This window comes from Bombus terrestris, chromosome 3 (genome assembly GCF_910591885.1).
Source record: "Bombus terrestris chromosome 3, iyBomTerr1.2, whole genome shotgun sequence".
Classification (NCBI taxonomy): Eukaryota; Metazoa; Arthropoda; class Insecta; order Hymenoptera; family Apidae; genus Bombus; species Bombus terrestris.
In genome coordinates, this window is record NC_063271.1 from 14,638,333 (window position 1) to 14,662,296 (window position 23,964).

At 27.7% G+C, this 23,964-nt stretch overlaps 2 protein-coding genes across 3 annotated transcripts; both read left to right on the forward strand.

Moving 5' to 3' along the window:
• The first annotated feature begins 1,676 nt into the window (after positions 1 to 1,676).
• Positions 1,677 to 8,286, forward strand: LOC100651860 (ras-related protein Rab-35). Of its 2 annotated transcripts, none has more exons than XM_012318539.3 (4): positions 1,677 to 1,924; positions 2,163 to 2,451; positions 4,858 to 5,282; positions 6,575 to 8,286. In XM_012318539.3, the coding sequence occupies exons 2-4, from the start codon at positions 2,400 to 2,402 to the stop codon at positions 6,701 to 6,703; spliced, it is 606 nt and encodes a 201-aa protein (XP_012173929.1). In that variant the 5' UTR covers positions 1,677 to 1,924; positions 2,163 to 2,399; the 3' UTR covers positions 6,704 to 8,286. The 2 variants fall into 2 exon arrangements, with proteins under 2 accessions (XP_012173929.1, XP_012173928.1); XM_012318538.3 differs by having other exon boundaries at positions 1,677 to 1,838.
• A 3,384-nt stretch (positions 8,287 to 11,670) lies between these two features.
• On the forward strand, positions 11,671 to 15,540 carry LOC100651625 (F-box/LRR-repeat protein 14). Its single transcript, XM_012318536.3, has one exon. The coding sequence runs from the start codon at positions 13,037 to 13,039 to the stop codon at positions 14,492 to 14,494; it is 1,458 nt and encodes a 485-aa protein (XP_012173926.1). The 5' UTR covers positions 11,671 to 13,036; the 3' UTR covers positions 14,495 to 15,540.
• The last annotated feature ends 8,424 nt before the right edge of the window (positions 15,541 to 23,964 follow it).

Sequence of the window (23,964 nt, forward strand, 5' to 3'; positions counted from 1 at the left end):
TTTTTATGTAAATATTATCATCACAGTCAACTTTTTCTTTAATGATACAAAAGTTTAAAGTTTTGATACATTATTAATGATTTCATTAAGAATAATAATAATTTATCAGAATCTATGTATACAGAAATATGAAAATACAAAAAGTTTACTAAGATAAGTTACTAAATTATAATATATATATATAAAACTTCCAGTTCTTAATAATCTTTCCTTAAACAATAAATGTATTTAATATTTATGTTATAAAAGCAATTTCTACTAAATCCATCTTGAAACTGTGATATAAATACAGTGAGTCACAAAAATATTCAAATAGTTAACATGGAATTTTTTATGAATATATTATATGTGCTATACAAATCTCTTAAAAATTTTGTTGATATTATAATAAAACATGACGATTGCAAGTATAACAGTAGAATTTGAAACCAATCCAGAAATGCATATAGAAGTTGCAAGGCATTTATTTTAAATATACATTTAGTAAAGAATTAATATACAACATGAATAGTAGTCTTAAACAATAATTACCGCTAAAGATTATATATTATGGCTTATGATTTATTAATATAGCGAAAGGCTGATTGTTTAAATATCTTGGTGATCTTTGTGAAGTATATACTTTCAATAAATATATCTTGTAACTTGTATATTTTATATATTATATATTTTCTATTTTCTATTTTATCGCATTGCACAAGCAATGAATTTGAAATTATCACATGATAGTTTAGCTCTAAATAAAAGCATTTTTACTTTGGTTAATGTGCCAACAGCAATTAGAACAATGCTCTATACATTTAAAATATATTAATATCATATCACAAATAGTAAAAAATTAAGTCTTGGTTTGAATTTTATCTATCAATTCTGGAAAATTTTTTTGTATATTTCTTTTTAATACATAATTGCAGTACGTAAAGATGCGATAATGTAGTATATATTTTTCTATATAATATTATATAAAACATGTTCCTGTATATATAATTTTCTTATGTTTATAAAAATTACATAGCTTTCTTAATAAAAATAAGCTTCTTAGGATAATTATAATCTACCTATAATCAAGTATCTAATCAGATACTTGATATATAAGTTATTTGTTCTTTTCTATATTTCCTTTTCCAGAAAAATTGTAATAGTTGTGTAGGAAAGAGTTAGAATTTGTACACCTTAAGTAAGAATAAGAATACAATAGTAAGTAATACTTTGGGATAACCTTCAATTAGATGAGTCCTTAAGAAAATTACATTTTACTCCTGCATATGCATATATAAATTATTAACAAATTTTGTACAGAATATTCTCCTATTTATGCTAAACATTTAGGGCATTGTAATAAAGATTTATTACGTTACATTAAAGATATTAAAAAGTCGCTGGAGAGACTAGAGTTATAAAGACTACATAACAAACATTTTTTGTATTTTTCTATAAGCTATCATATAAATTAGCAAAATGAACAATTTGGTATTTTAATGTTTATTTACACATTTATAAAAAATATTACAATTTTCTGAAGTCATCGACATCTTTGCAATATTACTCCATAAGGTTAAGAAAAAAAATAGTAAAGAATAAAAGAAATAATAAGTAAGAATAAGATGGAAAAGGAGAAGGAGAGGTAGAGCAAAAGAATCATTACGAATATCTAGTAAATTCTTATATTTTAAATTATTCATACCAGGTTTTCTTTAATATCATACATACATACACATACATATACATACATATACGTATGCACATATAGTCGTAGTATAATGAGAATTTATAATAGTAAAGGATGAAATAGTGCCATAGACATGTAGTTACGAATGATATTGATAAATCATGTTCATGTATGTACACATATAGTGTTCCGACATTTGCTATATCTTTACAAATAAATACTTGTCTTTTAATTGAATAGTAATGCAAAATTGTGGTTTGTAATTTATTTAATATTTTGAGATCATTTACTTTTTTGTTAAAAAATATGTGCCTACACACATATTTCTGATAACTTTCTTCTTCTTTAACTTTAATGATAATTATTACTAAATACATTTAAATTCCTTTTCTTTCATAAAAATATGGCTTTTGAAATAAATAAAATGTACTAATTATTATTTTAAATTAATGTGAAATAGTTATCATTGTTAACGAATATAATTTTTCCTCAGTGGTGATAATGAATTGTGATATCACGGCAAATAAACATGGCGCTTATTTGATACCGGAGTCTTTTACTTGGACTAAGCCGCAAACGTTGTTTCAATTTATATCAAGTTAGCAATTTCATTTTCCGCATTTTTTCATAGATAATTCAAACTATTTACGATACGGTGAATGTATCGTCTATATTTCGAACAGTTTTTACGAGGAAACGTTTGATAGACCTGAACGTCATACATGTCAAAATGGCCCGGGAATATGATCATTTATTTAAGCTTCTAATAATAGGAGATAGTGGTAAGTGCACAAATTTTCATTGCTGTTAAATATATTCAATAATAAACAAATATAATTGTACGCTATGATAAGTTAATAATTATACAGAAGAATATAACGCTATTTATATTTTTGATAAAAAATAGACAACATAAATTTATCATAATCAAAATTAGCAGAAAATTATATTTCATATGATAATAACAAAAGAAGAAAATTTCATTCAGGAAATTTTTACTTTTTTAAAACTTCATTAAAATTTGCTATTTATAAGTGATTTTCTTTTTAATGTACAATTAAGAATATACATAAGATTCCTTAGAATTGTATAATTAATATTATTAAGTAAATTAGTAATTTATATGTATTTATATTATATTACAAGTAATTATGATGAACAAGTTCGTAATCTTTACCGTGTAAGAGTCTTTGAAACTTCTGGATATATTATATATTCAAAAATTTTTTGGTAATCTCAAAAAATGCTTTAATATTCAATATTAAATGCAGTTTTATAAAACTTCGATGTTATAATAATATAATAAAATATAAATAATAAAATAGAATGAAGTGTTATTGTGTACTTAATATAAATGAGTCATTAAAATTCCTTTTTTATGAAGACAATAGAAATATGTTTCCTATATATTTTTCCTACTTATTTTATTAAATTAAACATTTTTAAGAATATTATTATAAGAATTAAGCTAATATTTTGTTCAAGATATTATGATATAGCTTATTACAAAGTATTTGAAAGTATACAATTTTAATGAATTTACAAAATTAATTTAAATCTTCAAATTATTTCATTATTTAATGAAAAAAACTATTTTTTGTTACATTTACATAATTTTATGTATATTTCATTAATTTGTATTTATATTTTTGCATTTTATTAAGTTTGTTAACTTAATTTTGATTAGTGATAGTAGATTATGTTCAATGTTATGATTTTATTATTAGTTTATCGTACTGATGGTTCCCTCGTTTGAGGAATTATCTTGAAGGCTATAATATCAATAATATACATATATGCAAAATAAAATAAATGTATATCTTATATGTTCTTGTAATTGTAATATATATTTGATTTTAACTAACGAGAAGAAACAATGATATAATTATTAATTTAGTCATTAACTTTCTTTTTCTAATTTGGGATGAATCTAACAAACCTGAATATTCGTACACATATTTTATTTGAAAACATGTTTAGCACTATAATTTCAATAAATGAAAATGTGCCTATCATATAATATTTCATTTCAGTAAAAGCAATAATATATTATGTCTTACGTCAAATTTTATATATTATTATTTGAATTGGTATTAGTAATTAATGTTTGAATTAATATATTTATTGAATTTTTTCTTATTTTAAATATCTTTTAACTTTTTCAAAATATTATAATATCAAGCCTTATCTTAGAGTTTCGTAAAGTTTTGTAATTTAAGGAGTGTCATTCTGTAAGTGTTGATTCTTTCAAAAGTACTAAATACAGAATTCAAATGAAGTATTTTGTTACAATGTTTAAAGAATCACCCATAATATGCTTTCATCGGACATAATATTAAATACAAATTATTTGATAGTACAGATGTAATTAAAGATAATTAAATGTAAGCTAAGATTATACTATATTACATACTAAAATTATATTAAGATTATTATAAATTGATTAAACAAATGATTTATATAAAATATCTTTGGATAAATGTTACAATTAATTTTTTCCAATACTATTAAATGCATATATAACATATAATGCATCTGTTTTTTATTATTTGCTTATTTAGACATTACTTTCTCAGTTATTTAAAATGCTATTTATTTAAAATTTAACTAATTTTGTTATGTTAGATTGAGAAAATTATTAATTTTTCTAAATTGATCGAACTCTATGGTTCGTAAATATATTTTTTTGTTGTTTTCTGTCATTGGAATTATTGTTGGTTATATATATTATTTCTAATATGTTTTCAAAGAATGAATATCATTTATATTTATACTATAGATATCGTATCTGTCTATTATTAAATTGTGTGTTTATTTTTTATCACATCTTTGTAATTACACAAAATAAAAATAAATGTTTTAGGTAATGTTGAAGGAAACTATTTGAAAAATGAAGTACTGATGGATTGATTAAAGATACTCCATTAATAATATTAAAGATTGTAATATATAATAATAAGGCAAAGAAAGTCACTACATTTAGTAAGCTTTGAGAAACTAATTTGTATCATCTTAGCTAGGGCTTTCTCTATTATATAAAAATTATTTTTGTTAATAATAGTTGTTTTATTTATCATCTATCAAATTATAATAATCTATATTTATTATATTACATAAACATATTTGTATTTATATGAGCTGTATTTGTTAAATTATATTCAACATTTCTTTTTCATTTTTTGTTTAAGGAGTAGGTAAAAGTTCTCTGCTATTACGATTTGCTGACAATACTTTTAATGGCAGTTACATAACGACAATAGGAGTGGATTTTAAAATTCAAACTGTGGATATAGATGGTGAGAGAGTAAAGCTCCAAATTTGGGATACAGCTGGACAAGAACGTTTTCGGACAATAACTTCAACTTACTACAGGGGAACACATGGTGTTATAGTTGTGTATGATGTGACCAGTGGTGATTCTTTTGCTAATGTTAAAAGATGGTTACATGAAATCGAACAAAATTGTGATGTGGTCAACAGGGTACTTGTAGGAAATAAAAATGATGCACCTAATGAAAAGGTGGTATTAACAGAAGATGCACAAAGATTTGCTAATCAAATGGGAATTCAGTTATTTGAAACTTCTGCTAAAGACAATATAAATGTGCAAGAAGTAAGTATGATACAGTATACATATATCTATGATTCATGTTATAACATGTTTTTATAAATAATAATTTGTAAGATATAATATTTGATATAATTCAATGTATTTATATATATTTTTTATATTTATTATTAGTAATTGATTATTTCAATGTTGTTTACAGTTTTTTAAATGCCACTATATGATAACCTATCTTTTGAAATTAATGATTGTATTTTTAAATAAGAATATGAACATATTTTAACAATATAGCAATTGCATATATTACTCAGAAACTCATAGACTTTTTGTCTATTTTCCTAACAAATTTTATAAAATAATTTTTCTTTTTGATTTTCATACGATAATTTTCATATGATATTATCTCTTAATAATTTATATTTTTCATTATCTCTTTTTTACTATTACATTTATCAGATTTAAATAGTGTTTGTTACTGCTACGCTAACAGTTGTACTTGTTATGCTACACATATTTTACTACATTGTCTTCATTTATGTAGGTATATGAAGACATAGTATCTATCAGTTTCATATTCTGCATATTTTATAATTTCTTTATAATACGAAATATTCAATAAGAAGACCAACAAAGTTTGTCATTATAATATTATTAAATGCATAATATTATTTTAAATAAGAAATATTGTATACATCATGGTATTTTTTCTTGAACTATGGAAAGTGTATTGATATAAACTACAAATAATTAGGCACTTTCCTATTTAACTTTTGTTTAATTATTTCTGTAAAATTTTGTGAAGTTGTGTTTGATGTCGAAATATTGGTTTATTTTATATATATATTGTTAGAAATTATCATTTTCTGTCCTTATGTATATATGCTGTATTGAATATCGATATTTAAAAATTATATACCAAGGAAATTTACTCCATATATGTACCAAATTTCAAACCAATCAATCATTTAATAAGATTATCTTTTTAGAAAGTTGTATCAAATATCGCAATGAAGAGTATTTTTAAAAAATATACACTTAATATTTTATATTAATACGAATCAAATTGCTGCTTATTTATTTTTAATCTGCTATATTAGTCTTATACAGCCATCTTTTTCTTTCTGTTAAAATGATCATATTTCTATCAAATTTTATTTCTGTAAGAAAGATTATATCATTTCTTTATTTTATGGAGTACTATAGAACTAATTTTTTTAAAAACTAAACTTCAAAGAAACAAATTTTTACTTCTTCTTTAGTACTAAATAAATAAATAAATAAATATGTTAAATTTGACAGTGACATAACTTTAATTTATATCAATTTGTTGCATTTAGATGTTTATGGCTATAACACGGCAAGTATTAAGAACCAAAAAAGAAAGGAAGGAACGACAAGCTATACAAACCAGTGAAACAGTTAATTTAAGGAAAAGCACAAAACAGCATAAAAAGAAGTGTTGTTAACAGAATTGTATAAGCATGCAATCTGTTCTTAATACCATTTAATAGAGTAACAAAAATGAAACAAAACTAAAACAGAGAGCATGCTATAGCAACAAAATGATCATGTAATGTAATACCAACGTTTTTTAAAACTATTAAGTTTTGTATCTAAATTACAACATCGAAGATTGTATTCTCATAGAAATATACTTTGATGCTAGTAATGTTCAATATACATAGGATGCAAATGTTATGAGTGTGTAGTGTTTATTTAGTGAAAGTAACTTTGTAAGTAACACACTTTTCAACAAGCTGCATATTTTGAATGTGGCATTAGGAACATAAAGGCCTATTTATATTGTACAATTTACAATTTACAAAAAATTAGCACAAAAAAGAAAAATGAATTAAATTATATACATAGCTGCTTCTTATCCATTCTTTTTACTGCAAAATATTATTTATAAAGAAAAGTGGTATAAAGTAGAAGATAAAGGAATATATTGTACAAAGCTCAATCTAAATTTATTGAATAAAATGAAAAAACGTAAAATAATGTATGTGAGATTTGAATGATTACGGATAAATTTTTCTTAACAAGTTACCATAATGTGAATTCAACATAGATAAGACGTGCTATTTAATAAACAGAAGACGATCTATCTTCATCAGCAGGTTCAGGCAATTTTGTGCATATTCATTGTACAAAGTTCCTGTAGTTTGATAACGCTTTAGAATGAACTTTACAAATCAAATTGAAATAAACAGTAATATATTTACGGTATAACAGAGGCAAGCTGTTTAATTGATGAAGGAAAGATTACACTGTGTCAATTTAAATATTATAAATTCAATTAAAATATAAACACAGACTATTCATTATTTAAAAACTGAATTAACAAATTGAAAAAAATTAAAACTATTTTTTCAATATGAATATATGTTGTAGACTTGAATTCTGTAAAGTATATCTTGCAATATGTTAATACAATACTATTAGCATTTGTGATTTTTATTTTTATGAACTTAATTCAAATAATTAATTTTTTAAATAATATGAACTGAATTTTTTATTTTGTTCGCAATCAGTTTCATTGTTGAAACTATTATAAGTGTTTCCATTATCATAATAATTTAAGTAAAAATTATTAGCAAATTTTTTAAGTATGTATTACATATAAACAATTAAAGTTAAACATTTTGTAATTATTGAAAAGACAAACTTCTGAACACGTAATAATTTGCCAAGTTTGATAATAAATATGATTGACATATTATATGTGCTATAATAACACAATAAACGTATTTTATCATCTGTGATAATAGTTAGGATATTTATCTAGCTGCCGCTGTAATACCGTTAAGAATAGCTCCGTGAATTATTGTAGTTGATATTACAAATTTTTGGTCAAAATAACATATCTTTCAAATGAGGGAATGAAGCGGCATCCTATAATGTGTAAATATTCTACTTGCCAGTTTTAGTGGCATATTACAAATATTCCAATCAAGCATATTCAATATTGTTTACTGTTATACAGTTATAACATTGTAATATGAATTATTATATACTTTAAAATATAAATAAATAGAATCTACGTGTACATGTGTGTTGTGTGTGAATATACTTCATATTTTTTTTATATTTATTACCTCTCCCATTTTTATTCACATTTAAGTTTTATGATAATTATAAATTAATGCATTGGATATCATGCATTTTTATATACTTTTTTGTTTTCAGAAATTATAGACATAAATATAATATTGCAAAAAAGTTTATAAAAAAATAAAAATCTGTTCGCAAAAATTATTGTTATTAAGTAGTTACTATTAAGGTGTAAAAATTAATAAGAAATATCAACAAGTTTAAATATATTTGTCATGACTAAATCAATTTATTTACAAAAAGTAACATTAGGCATTGATATTAGAAGATGTTAGAATAATTTCTTTTTTGGTTTAACCCCTTTTGTTTTATTTTTGATACTATAAATACAAGATAGTAAATATTAGAAATTTTTGTAAAATAATACATTTTCGTACGCTTCCAATACAATTCCTGCGTTTACAATCCATACAATACAATCCATGTGTTTCCTTACGCATTACAATACAATTTTTGAAAACTATATCAAAAGTATTTCTGGAATTCTAGGTACGGATAAGAATAAGATTTCAAATAGGGAATATGGATTAAATTAGTTTTTTTTTTTACTAATTTTCTTATTAAATTGAATGGTTTTTATTTAAAAAATTTTCTTAATTTTATTTCCAATTTTTATAATGAAGAAAGATATATGGTTTGTAAAGCAACGTTGTTGATTAAAAACCCTGCATTAAAAGCAACAAATATGTATAACATTACTTTTCCTAAATAACATTATTTTTTATATAATTCAAGATTTGTGATGTATAGCAATATAAACTTTAGTATATTACTAAATGCTAAAATAAATTATTAATCATCTTTGTGAAAGATAAATTTATCTCGTGTATATTTAAATTAATTGCTTATATCTATGTAATTTATGTGAAACTAATACTAAATAATATTATAATAATTATAATATTTCATAGCCATTATATGTTTTATATTCATTCCAAAATTTTGTTGAACTAAAAGTTAACAATAGAAATTAAAAAATACATAGAATCATTAAATATTGATACATAATGAATAATTTTGATTAATAAATTTATATATATGTAGAAATAATAGTACTTGCATAATAAATAAGGATATGTAATAAACATGGAATTATCAACAATCAGTGCATATTATTTATAATGAGTAGGATATAGGAAAATATAAAATTAAAAACAATTAAAGTTTAAGGAATATAAAGCTAACTTTTGTAGTCATATGAGATTTAAATTTTATCCTTAATTTAGTTGATTTAGCTGTTTTGTATTGTAGTTTCAATTCAAATTTAATTATTACATATGGAAAGGTTGCTTTTTAATGATTATTCTTTAAAAACAATTATAAAACTAATGAAGGCATTCTGTAAGGAATAAAGGATTCCTTCAAACCCCTTAAATACAAAAGGGTCGATAATAAGAATGTCAGTAATGGAACTAATGACTATTGTACGATATATCTTTTTTTCTTATTAGGAATGAATTTTCATTTAATGATCAAGTATATGTTATAAGATCAAGTACTATAAATATAATATAATTGTATTATTCAAGTAATTAAAATTACTTACATTATTTTAATTTATAAATCATTAGATATATATGTAAACTTTTTTTTCAAAAATTAAATCTCAAAAGCAGAAGAGAATAAAATTTAAGAAAGAAAAAAAGAGAAAATTGTTTATTCAATTAGATTATGTTTAAAATGAAGTAAAACTTATTGGTAAAGAATAATATAAATTAAAAATAGTAATATGAATTATAAACGGTTTAAGAAATATTCGGTAAAATATTATCTAATATCGCTGAAACAAAAATTATCTATTATATATCTGTATACACACATATATGTATAGATGCAAATATAAATTGTGTAACCTCACATTTTTTAAAGGAGAATCTGTAATATTTGTATATAAAAAGAATAATATAAAAATTTTTACATGTAGCCACATAAATTAATAAGAATTACATATAACGTATTGTTATAGACGTGTAAAATTATATACAGTGTAATTTATACATATATTATGATACTAGTATTGTTATCCATACTTACATACTATATATATATACATACATAGGTACATACATATATATATACATACATCATACACACATACATACATATATACATATCCTTTGTCAGTAAACTCTAAAATCTGTAGCACTCATATATTTTAAATTGATTTTACTTAACGTGTTTCCTGTTTTGACGAAAAGAAATATTATTAAATAACTTTAATTGTATGAAATATTTATCACATTGGTTAATATTAAGTTGAGCAGTTACATAATATTTTATATATATATAATACACAAAGCAACATGTAAATATATATACATACACGTGCCACGCAGCATATAAACGCGTAGTAACATTATATAGTAGGTAATTCATATATATATTACCTACTATACATCAGAGTCAATATATATTTGAGTCAAATACTGGTAAAATTCTAGTTTATGTATTATTATTTTGTATATTACACAAAAATATTACCTCTAAACATATTCAATTTTTCTAACGTATACTATTGTAATAGTTTCATTTATAATAATTTCTCTTAAATAATTACTTTTAAATATAGACTATATGCTACAGAATTTTACCACTTTAAAAATAAGCTATGTTAATTAAAATATGGGAGATATTTTATGCGTAATGAAGTTTATGAACTGATTATTCCAAATTTACTTATAATTTTCATGTAATGTCATTGTAACATTGCTTCGCTTTGTTTTGTCTGTAAAATGTTTCATCTATCTAACAGTATATAAATTTTTGTAATTATTCTCTATTTCTTAAATAATATATTAATAGAAATATATCTTATATATATATTTATAACGAATTTTTATTTTACTTTCTCGTATGCAACTATTTACTATTTCGTAATGTTATGTAATTCCAATTAAAATAAGTTATACGAAAATAATATTGTAACTGTTTAATTTCTCATGAAGATTATCGATAATTATTAAAACGTTACAATACAGGATAAAAAACGTAAGGAACGAATTCCATTTCTTTCCTTTTCCAAATTAATAATGAAGAAAAAAGTATTGTAAAATAAAGAAAATCAAAATCAATGAAAAAAGGTTGTATAAAATAAGAATACAGTATGTAGTAAAATTTAAGGAAAGGTGTTCTAGCAACGTGGTTCGGAATACACGGTGTCGTACCCCCACCTCCTGACGAAAACTTAAAAATGCCGCCGCAGCGCAACCCGAATCGATATTCGCCAACGTAGTCACGTGACTGAGACTTGAGTGCTGGCAGCCAATCGGGATTTTGCTAGAATGAAGTTTGCTCTCCTTCTATAACAGAGCGACGACACGACATCTAACTTTAGGTAACTGGAACAACAGTTCGCGACTGGCAGCGCACCGGTTTATGTTTTGGCAATGTGTCTCGTTTTGAAGCCAGTAAGCCAGTTACGCGAGTGGTTTTGTGACACGTTTAACCGTTAAGGCAGTGAATACAAAGACATTATCACAATATCAGAGTGTGGAAAAGAATCAATTTGACGCTTGACATAATTTGTTCGTAATTTGTTTTTACCTGAAAAGGAGATAACGGCGGTGTGCGTGTGAGTATCGCTGATACTCGTATCGCGTCTAAGAAAAAGTAATAACTGTGGTAAAGAGAGCAGAATCGAAAAGAAATCAACGATCGCAAGCGAGAAAAAGTTCAGAATAGTGAGGGGAAGTGCTGGTGGGGTGATAACAAACATCGACGAAAGAGAAAGAAAAATTTACTACACATTGTACGCACGACACGCACGACGTATGCGTATGCACACGTATATAGATACGCGCGCTTGCGGGCGCGCTTACAGATACAGATACGTAATAACGTTATATACACAGGCAGTCAAGCACACGCACGCACACGCGCGCGCGCGTGCGCGTGTGTGTGTATGTACTCTATAGTAGATGAATATATACACGTATTTGTACATATATAGAAAGAAAAGAAGAAGAGAAGGACGGTGTGAGGGAGGTTAAAGGAGGGAGCTTGGGGAAGGAGCGAGGGAACGAGCGAGTAAGGGAGAGAAATATAGAGAACAAGAAAGAAGGAAGAAAGCGAAACGCGTGGAAGAAGGGAAATAGGAATCGAAAAATACGGTAGTGTTACATGTGATATGCGGTGTTTCGCGAGTGCTAAGCGATCCGCGTGGGACAGAAAATCGTAAAGCAAAACAATCGACGAACTTTCTCCCTTTTGTTTCGTTTTGTTAGTTAGAATGGGTTTACCGTTGCTGATAAATTTAATCAAACGATCGGTACGACAAAAAAGTAAACTGTTCAAGACTGATTATCGTCGATCTCGAATTAATATTTAGACGAAAGAATTGAAGATTGTACTTGAAATATGAATCGTGCATGGTACAAGATCGTTGAGTGCGAGGAAGAAGGAGAATAGCGGTGCATGGAAGAAAGGAAAAGCGAGAGTCAGAGGTGTGAAGAGATGATTCCATAAAGACGGACTGGAGGATATTGGGGAAGGGAAGGGAAGGGAAAGGAAGGAAAGGAAAGGAAAGGAAAGAGAAGGGAGAGGAAGAGACAGTAAGGCAAAGGAAACGGGAAAAAAAGAAACAAAGAGAAGAAAGAAGGAAACGTGCGTGAAAATAATTGTGAAGGCTAGAAGTTTTTGAAAAACGTGTATATGTGTGTGCGCGTGTGTATATATCAGTGGGCAAGATGGAGGAAAGTCAGCTGTTGATGACGGAACTTCCGGCATTGACGCCAAGTCGCGGCACAACGTTGCTTCATCGTTCAGGACATTATTATCAGTTACACCAGCCGCACCTGGCTGCGATACCGACGTCGCCGCAGAATCAGGGGATTCTTTATAACTCAAGTAACGCGCCGTCACATTATAACAGCGGTGCGACGACTGGCCTACCGGTGTACGCGCAAGGTCTCTCGTCGAGGCAACAACCGCAAGTAACTGCTCGTGGTACTGTCACAGTACCGAGCACGCATATCTCCTGCCTGTATCCTGAAATATTGGCGTTGATCTTTAGCTACCTGGAGGTCAGGGATAAAGGACGCGCTGCCCAAGTATGTACCGCGTGGAGAGACGCGGCATATTACCGGTCTGTCTGGCGAGGGGTTGAGGCCAGGTTACACCTAAGAAAGCAGGCCCCGGCATTATTTGCTAGCCTGGTAAGAAGAGGGGTAAAAAGGGTCCAGGTATTGTCATTGCGAAGAGGTCTTGGCGATGTTTTGAAAGGCGTGCCGAACTTGGAGGCCTTGAATCTTTCAGGTTGCTATAATATCACCGATGTAGGCTTAATCAACGCTTTCTGTCAAGAATATGCCACGCTTATCGAGCTGAATCTTTCACTGTGCAAACAAGTGTCGGATATTTCTCTCGGTAGGATAGTGCAGTATTTAAAAAATCTCGAGCATTTAGAACTCGGTGGTTGCTGTAACATTACAAACGGAGGGCTTCTCTGTATAGCATGGAATTTGAAAAAGTTAAAAAGACTCGATTTACGAAGCTGTTGGCAAGTATCTGATTTGGGTATCGCTCATTTGGCTGGTGTAAATCGAGAGTCAGCCGGGGGAAATCTCGCGTTGGAGCATTTGAGTCTTCAAGATTGTCAGCGGTTGAGCGACGAAGCCCTCAGGCACGTGTCGATCGGTTTAACTACCTTGAAATCCATTAACCTTTCGTTTTGTGTGTGTATCACCGATTCGGGGTTGAAACATCTGGCTAAGATGTCTAGCTTGCGTGAACTGAATCTTCGATCCTGCGATAATATCTCCGACATCGGTATGGCTTATCTCGCGGAAGGTGGCAGCAGGATTTCCTCGTTGGATGTATCGTTCTGCGACAAGATTGGAGATCAAGCGCTCGTTCACATTTCCCAAGGATTGTTTAATTTAAAATTACTTTCTCTCTCTGCCTGTCAAATCAGCGACGAAGGTATCTGTAAGATCGCAAAGACCTTGCACGATCTCGAAACACTGAACATCGGTCAGTGCAGCAGATTAACGGATAAAGGACTCTACACCATTGCCGAGAGTATGAAACATTTGAAATGTATCGATCTTTATGGATGCACCAGGATAAGTACCAACGGTCTAGAGAGGATTATGAAGTTGCCGCAATTGAGTACGTTAAATCTTGGCCTTTGGCACGTGCGGTGATGGCTTTTTCTCAACCGTACTACATGCACTATTTGCGTCCCTATATTCGTACGAGTATTCGACGAACGTGTTTCCTCGGTGCCTGCGAAACATCGCCGGATGCCATGCCGATTTTATACTTGTATTTCTCCTAATTATTTTCTCTTTTAATTCTTTTCTTTTTCTTTACCAACGTCCTTAACACTTCCTCTCCATCCCACCCCGCCTACTCCGCGTCTTCTTATGTACTATTTTTTATACGCTATCCTATCAAATCACTTATGGACAGCAGTAGCAACAGCAGCAGATTCCTTGTCTTTTTTTCCTTTTTGATCATGCGGCGATTGTGTAAGGTGTCTCACACTCATTTTTTCTTCTTCTCTTGCCATCCTTGCGTATCGTGTCAAAGACAAATTTTCACAATTTTCGATCATTAATGTTACAATGTGACAAACAAGGTTCGTTAATCATCGGTTCGATATACATATATACTTTATTTTTCAGAACAAAAACTTTTTCTCAAATTTTCAGTGCTTCGTTCATCCCGCACTTACTGCGATATCGGTATATCAATATTCAATATATTTATATCATTGGAAACTAATTTTATTTACGATAAATATGCAGCATTCGCGTATGTTCGAAAACTCATTTGTTTCTTTAATCGTACGTTTGTTTCCTTTGTCATAACCTTATTGGAACTAATAAACGTCGAAGATTTAGTTACACTCTAGTCTAACGTTTACGCTCTTTTCGTGCTCTCCAAAGCATTTTGCATATGCACGCAATGGAAAACGCGTATTGAGCTGTTTCTTTATTTCTTTATTTCTTTATTCCATTATCGTGTCAAGAAATATGCTTATTTTCTTAAATATACGTACATGTGTACATACATATGTACATACGAATCTGATACGTAAATCTTTGTCTCTTTAACGAACGAAATATCGTAACAATTTAACCAAGGTGTTATACTTGATCGATTAGAATCATCCGCCGCTCTCTCGGTCTCTTTGCAATATTTTATACATTTTTCATCTTATATATATATTATATATATATATATTATATATAATATATTATAATATATTATATATAATATTATATATATATTATATATATTATATATTATATATATATATTATATATATATTATATATATTTGTATTTACACGCATATACGCACGTGTATACAACAATACATGCACGAAGTAGGTAATCGGTCAAATATTTTCTGTTACCAAACGTTTTGTCGTGGCAATTGCGTATTGTTTTCGATTGATCTCTTTGTACGAACATTACCAAGTCCTTTACATAAAAAGACCCAAGTTTTTCAATTTATTTCTTAAACATAATTTCACGTAGCTACCTTTAGTTAGAACCTTGCTAGTTTCTCATTACCACCTGTTATTTTTTTTATTCATGTGCCTTCTATAACGAGATCGTTGTATTTGTTATTCGAGCGAAGATCTTTTTGTCGAATCATCGTAATTATTTAACATATTACGCATACCAAAGAATACGGAGATTAGAATAATACTATAATCGCCTGATTCGTTCGTTTTCAACGTGATTCGATTATTTTAATATAGATAGTATGTAGAGACACACTCGTTATGTTTGCTTGATTAGCGAAAATCGCTGCTTTTTTCTTCATAATATAAGTTCGAATTTAGTATCATAGTAAGAAAAATGTTATCGAATACATACGATTTGCTAGACTTCAGGTTATATGATACGATTATTTTGTCTGTACAGATATTCCATAATATCAAACATGCTTTTATTCTATATAAATGATATTGAAACATATATCTGTTCCTTAAAAGCATATAAATACATACAAGCAAAGAGAAGAAAAAGAAACGAGAAAAAGAGGTGAGCGCGAGGAATGAAAAAGATTAGTACGTTGTATTATATCTGATTTAGCAAATTTTCTGTTATCGTAGGCAAGAATTAGGTGATATTCTATATACGAACTGAAGAAGATAAAAATAATGTGTAGATATAAAACAAAGTATGCATATAGCAATAAACAAAATCAAATTTAATAGCATATAATTTAATCGTATCAATTTCATTCGTCCGGACAAGTTACAAACAGAATATGTATTATAATTACAAGAAGCAATCTGCGTTGTTATGTCAATGTTGAATTCGAATGAAATAGCATAATTCGAATAGCAAAATTATTTGTTTTAACGTTTTATTTGATTATGATAAATCTAAGTATATACGTCCATATGTCCATCTTTTCGGAGGATGTCATATTTCGGATAATTTTATTTAAAACATATATTGGGCTTTTCCTTTTTAATTTCTATATTGTGCATTTGCACTTTTTGTTATTTGTAATCGGAAGAAATTACAATTACTATTCGCGTAGATAGCTTATCGAAAAAGTTATAACGCATTTGACTAGGATTTTTAGATGCATTATCGTTAAGTATCTTTATATTAGCTTTTTAATGTTATGTTCGACTATTATTGTTATGGATAAAGATAGATAGTAAATTCTGAAGAAAATTAAGTATTGATGACGAAGTAATTATCAACATGACTTTAGCAAGGATCATCATTTGTATTAGAAATATACAATCTAATTTTTACTTTTGATAATACATGTATACGATTTTTATCTCTTTTAATGATTTATATAACTATTTCTTTACACTCTAAGCAATTAGTTATATATTTCTTTTCTATATTTATATATCCGTGTGCGCAGTACTTTGTAACTGCATTGTACACAACTCTAACATTAATGTTTCCGTTTTCTGTTTTATTTGACTTTCTTTTTAAACATTTTGATCGATAGATCTAATAGATAATAATATCTATGTACATATATATATTTTAGTTCTATGTTCTTAAAAGGTTATTTTTCAGATGAGACACCAACTTTCAATCTTTTTCTTATTCTGAATTTTTGCATACTTTTTCAAGTTATAATTCTATTTAATGAATTTTATTTGGTCAACTAATATAAGAGCTGTTTCAAAAACGCTCATATCTTTGATGTGTAATAAAAAAAATTTAACGTCCCTTTCTAAGTTCTGTCTTTTCCAAGATATATCTTTTAGTGGTTATTTTATATTTATATTTTCAAAATGTTTTGTCGTAACTCTACACCTTCTTAAAGTAAAAAGATTGCATGTATCTATATTTTCGACTAGAATATTATTAAATATTTCTAACAATCGTTCATAGACACGTTTGTATTTACGTACTCAACACTAAAATGAAGAAAATGCTGAATCTTGATCATTCGTTGCTATATACGTACATCGCATGTTTTCAAAAAAAACTTATGCAAATAATTTGAAAAATGTTCATTTACGATTTCATCAATAGATGCAGCATAGATTTCAATTTTCAATTAATACAAATCAACTTAATTATGAGCATATACTAGCGCTCTTACTATTACTCGGATCTGCCGAATGTGATACTCGGGTACTCACTGAATTCACATCCAGGTATCCGAATATAACTGACTACTTGGTTACTCGCTCGATTTAGATCTCAGTATCCGAATACTTGATTACTTCTGTACCAACATCCAAAGGGTGGTGTGGCATACTTCTGAGGTACAAGGTCTTTTGCCAGGTGATAATAAAGCATCCATAACAACAACAATAATAATAATAACAATCCACGAATGGATTGGTCGAAATAAGGACACCTTTCCAACGCCGTTGCTAAGGAACTTGCCACATTCTAAAAAAAGTTAATAAGAGGAACTCTTTCGGGATGACGCGAGAAGGTGTCACCCTGAACTTTATTCATGCAGGATCCACTTCGCGCCCCACTCGGACAAAAGTATGACAGTATTCGCTCCGTTCGATGTAGAAAGTCGAGATAAGCTATGTATACATAGACATATCAGTTGACAGTTTTCTTCTTCGTTATCATTAGCCCACAGACAGTCGTTATATAAAACAATAAATAAGTTAGTCATAGCCATGGGATAGTTTTCATTACAGTTACTCCTTAAAATTGAGGTTGTTTAAGGAATAAATGATTTGAATAAATACACAAAGTAATTAACGATCACCTTACGTGATCATAGGCCATGATGCTAGTTTATAATTTCTAAGGACATCTTCTTTGTCTTCCTTGATGATTTAGAGCACTGCCTCTTTGCATCTGATCATCACTGGTAGGACAACAGCTGTAGCTGCATTTACTCTTCGTTTAATGAACTCCGCGGTATCTTTGTACTTTTGATTTTGTCCTTGTACACTTTATTCAAGTTATTTTTGTCTTCATAGTATACTTTAACGTCTACTGTAAACCGTAACACGATCTGTAATGACTGCATCAGATTGACACAGCTGACTCATTACATTCATCAGTGGTTCTTTGAATATCGTGCACCGTTTAACAGTTTTTTCGATGATCAAGTCGTATATCTCGTTGTGTCTTCTTATCCTCTACGTCTTAATGAATATATACATGCCTAATATGTAGCCTTGGTAAACTCTAGGTTTGGACTTCACATCTTCTGCATCTGAAATGAATACTGTTTCTAACTCTTCTTAAAGCTACCCTTATCCCATGGTGGGTCACTCTAGTAAATCCATAGATGCGGCGTATTTTTTAACAATACTATATTAATATTACTAATATTAAACTTAGTTTCCTTAAGCTAAACTCAAATATATAAGAAAAGCTTCATATATATTTGAATAATTATGAAAGAAAAGTTGAACCCGGATACTCCAGTACTCATGCTTATATTTAGGTAGTGCGGATGGTAAGAGCCCTAGCATATAACTTAACTTATTTTTGCACAATATGTTTTGAACAATACAATATTTGAACTTTAAAGAATTATTAGTATTTTGCCTCTAAATCTTGGGCTTTTAAAACAGCATTAATTGATATATTTTCCGTTAAATTTCGATAATATTTAATATCGTTGTTTTTAAATCCAGAATCGTATAAATCGCTTATTTGTATTTTTGATAATTATAATTTCCGACAGCGTTTAGATTGAAATTTTATGTTAACTAATCCAAAGTAAAAAGTTGTTGAATTTTTAGCCAATTCTGTATGGCTTCTCCGTACCTTTTTCAATGAACGATAATATAATAATTCCATTTAGAGTACTAGTATTATTATTAGTGTACTAGTAGTACTAGTACAAAGTACTATTATTAACTTTTATCTCATCAAATTAGATAATTCGTTTTTGATAAATATATCATATTCGGTTTTAATATTTCCTTGCAGATACTAAATTAAGTTTAACATTCTTCTTTCATAACATTAACTTTTTCCTTTTTTTTTTGTAAGTTTCTTGAACTTATTTACGTGTGTACACACACACACACGCGCGCGCGCGCGCACACACACACACATGTACATACATAATATTATATATATTAATTACATGTTATAATTATTTTGTTACAATATTATGTTGTTATTAGTTTTTTACTAATTCGATATATTACTTGTTTTCATAAATTCATTATGATAACGATATAATATATATGTATAACATATATATAATTTATAAAAACAAGTAATATATCGAATTAGTAAAAAAACTAATAACAACAAAATAATTATAACATGTAAGGAAAAAATATCTAGAATCGAATTGATAGTTTACACATTTTCTTATAGATTTTCAAAGTTGTCTTTCTCAAAGTTAAATATTTTTTTGAAAGCTTCTTTTTCTACCGTGTTATTTCTACTTGCTATTTCTGACGTCTTTTTTGTTCATATTAATAATGATCAGTATTCGTTATTTACATTCAGACAATTGAAAATATAAAAAGAAGATGTAAAATATATTCGAATGATATAGGAAATGATGTAATTTTTTAGTGGAGAACTCTAAAAATGAAAGAACAACGTTTGTCGTTTAAATGTTTTTATGTTAGAGTTGGGTTATTATCAACAAAACAGGACGTGTTAATTTTAAATTCATTAATTATCGTGATACTACCGATAATGCATACTTACGTTCTAGCAAATAATAAATTTGTTAGGAACTGCTAGTCAAATGCACAGACATTTTTGTTCGAATTAATGTATATCAAATATTTGTCAACCTACGACTAAAAATAAGTTAAGAGATAAAGTACAGTTGATTTATATTTTTAAATTATAATATTTTTACGAATTTTATTTAATTTTTATTGATAAAAAGTATGTATATCAATTCGTTTTTTCACATTGACTTGTTATTTTCATATTTGGCAAACTTATCTCATATCGATGATGATAAATTGATAGTTGTAAATAACTTCTGTTCCTAAGTATTATTTTACCACAGTTGTATGTTACCATGCTCATTTAAATCAACAGTTTCTAAAGGATGCATATCTAATATCTAGAGACGTATATACATGAATATATTTGTGTACGCCTTGTTTTTGCAGGTCAATTTTTTATATTGAATGTTTGTAAAAAGGCTATCTCATTACTCACTTCAAATTGAGAAATTGTAAAATACAACTTTGTTATAGAAAATTATACGTAAATTCATTGTGACAGTTACTAGTAACTGTTGTTATTAGCCGTTGCTGACATGCAGAAACATGGCAAATATCTTTATAAACAATTATTGACGATTCACTATTGACGTCGAACGTGTTGACACTGCGAAAAGTAATTGCGTTTGTTAATATTTTATAATATATTTCTTTAAATGTTAATACATTTCATTTGTATTTTTACAAATATGTTTTTTTCAATATCCTACATACACTCACTCATGCTCACGCCCACTCACATACATAATTATTATAATTATTTTTACGATATTTTTATGTATGTATATAATTTTTATAAAATTCTTCATACATTATATTTTTTTATTATATGCACTGTACTCTAGTTGCACGTATATCAATTATATTATATCAATTTTTTTCCTTTTATATTTCGTAAATTTTTAAAATTAATGTAAATTTCTTGAAATCACATTTATTCTTTTCGATCGGTTACGGTAGAAAAGGTTTGAATTGATTATGATAATTTAAATATTGAATCGCTGGAAAGCCTTTATTATACCAGGCATATAAACTACGTAATAGGTAACTAATAAAAGATAGATTGGTAATTTTAAGTGGAAAGTAACAGTCTCTGACAACACAGATAATATTACGCCAATTATATGTTCTCCGTATTGATGATACATTTAATATAGTGCAAATTCGCTAAAGGATTACAAGAAAAATACAATTTTGGGAGCTAAAAACAGTATTCTGAATCTGCTGGCGAGCCTGTATGTTCGTCAAAATTAGTGAATACGAATCGGGCCATAAACGTTTCGACAGTGTGACTGATCTTGTTATTTTTCTACGTTTATAAATTAAGCATATACATACATATGTTGTTACTGAATTAATTTTATAGTTCTTCAAAAAGAGTTTACGAACCAATCCGAGCCGAGTCGAATTGAATCATGTCAAAACAGATTCATTTTTCTTTATTCGATACTACATTTATTTACAACGAATAGGGAAGTTGAATCGAATCATACGACTCTTGCGTTTTAATATATCGTGCCGTAGAAGTACGTGTATTTAAATGAGAATTCTTGTATAATAACTCTAAAGTCAACTGATAATATGGAACTAAACTTTCTTGAGATGTAAGAAGATATTCAATTATAGAAAACATTTTTTATTGTTTATCGGACAGTGTACAGTGTACAATCAATTGCTATTGGCGTGGGATGTAGCATTTGTCATATTCACTAAAAGACAAAAAATGAACAATTTCCGTACAGTTAGATAATTTGTACTAGCATTATACTTATTTCTAAAAAGAACATCGAGAATCGAAAAAGTTCTAGTTTGGAAGTAAAATGAACTCTTTTCGACAGGTAAGTTGACTTTATATAAGTCATATAATAGATATAATTTTCAATGAAGTTTATTATAAGATGAGTGATCTTCGTTTGGAATTAATCACCCTATTAATTTTCAGTTATTCTTGCACGCCAATTTAGAAAAAAATAATTTCGCGAAAGCAAGCTTAAATTTCTAATGACATTTTTCTAGAAAAAACAAGAAAAACAAAAATTTTTAGATGAGTTAGATGTCTATAGTAGAAAAATCAATCAAAATGTTAGTTTACTACTTTGATTTATTTGTATTTTGTATGCGAGACCTTCTTTAAGCTAGATGCTGAATAAACGCACTTACAATACTCTTTACAGTACGTGCTGTAGGTTTCCTTAACTTTAGATTTAGGAATTAAACTTATTTTTAGCTAATATTTACTTTTGTTTTCCTTATTTCCATACTTTACTCTTACAAACAATATTCTTTTCTTCTCTCTTTCTTAAGTACATTGATAAATCTTGTGCGACATATTTGTCCTATATTCTATTATATCTAACTCTGTTTTTCTATTTTTGTATACACATCTCTTTCCTTGCCAGTTAATTCCTGGCTTGTGTTTATGTTTTCTTCTAATTCTTTTCTGTTTTCTTCTTCTTAGTTTAATCTTACATAAAGCTCGTATTCGGTTCTTCTTCAGTGTTCTTCTCTACTCGCACCTATTTTTCTTTTCTCTTTCTTTCTTTTTTATACATTCAGAAGTTCAAAGCTCCCCTCCTGTGGTTTTTGATTCTTACCTCTTTTCTTTTTGTTTCTTTTAACATTATACATTTTGGAATGCTCCTATCTATTATAGCTCTACGTAGTACCTATTTTATGTATGTATTTTGTCTGTATTCTTCTTATACTTTTTTTCTTTTCCCATTCTTAAACTTCCGATACCTATGCTACTATTGATTTTTATTAATAAAAATGGTTTTATCATTCATCTAAATTTATTGAAATTTCGGTATTTAAACGGTTTTATATCCTGCAGTTCTTCTCTTTCTATAATCATTTCTTTTGTTTCTTGCCCCTCCCTTTCCTTCTACGTATTATTATTCCTTGTTTTCCTACACTTAAGTTTAGATTCTTTTTGTATGGGAAGTTTTTACACGTTTTTCACGTTTAACCAATTTCTCCCTCGGTCTTCTGCCCCAAACGCTGTACGATTCATATGCCAAAATATATTAATGATAATTATTAAATATATAATATAATTCATTGTTTAACTGCCCTCAGATTGGATATAAATTTTTAATCGGTTTCACACGCTTTGAATTAATTTTGTCGTATATTCATGTATTAATTTCTATAGTGTTATCAAATTATTGACAAACAAAATTTTACTTTAGATGCTTATATGCCTAAGTAATAGGAACTAATTTGAAATAAAGACGTTTTATTATATTATAATTGGTTAAACTAAATATAAATGAAGGGTAAGGGAGAAAAAGAAGGACTATCACCAAACATGTTTATTCAAAAAATCCAGTTTTAATTTTAACTTTTTTAGTCTACTAGTCCATAAGTAAACAACTTTCAATGAATTTAACTGTTTTGTTTATAAAATGAAGTTTATACATTAATTAAACATTACAAAAAGAAATATTAAAGTAGTAATTATCTTAATGTTATTGCAAT

What these genes read in the sequence shown, in the direction of transcription:
- LOC100651860 (XM_012318539.3), top strand. Translation starts at nt 2,400, where the DNA reads ATGGCCCGGGAATATGATCATTTATTTAAGCTTCTAATAATAGGAGAT. An exon ending in TCTAATAATAGGAGATAGTG is followed by an intron (nt 2,452 to 4,857) that starts GTAAGTGCACAA and finishes TTTTTGTTTAAG; the next exon opens with GAGTAGGTAAAAGTTCTCTG. An exon ending in ACAATATAAATGTGCAAGAA is followed by an intron (nt 5,283 to 6,574) that starts GTAAGTATGATA and finishes TGTTGCATTTAG; the next exon opens with ATGTTTATGGCTATAACACG.
- LOC100651625 (XM_012318536.3), top strand. Translation starts at nt 13,037, where the DNA reads ATGGAGGAAAGTCAGCTGTTGATGACGGAACTTCCGGCATTGACGCCA.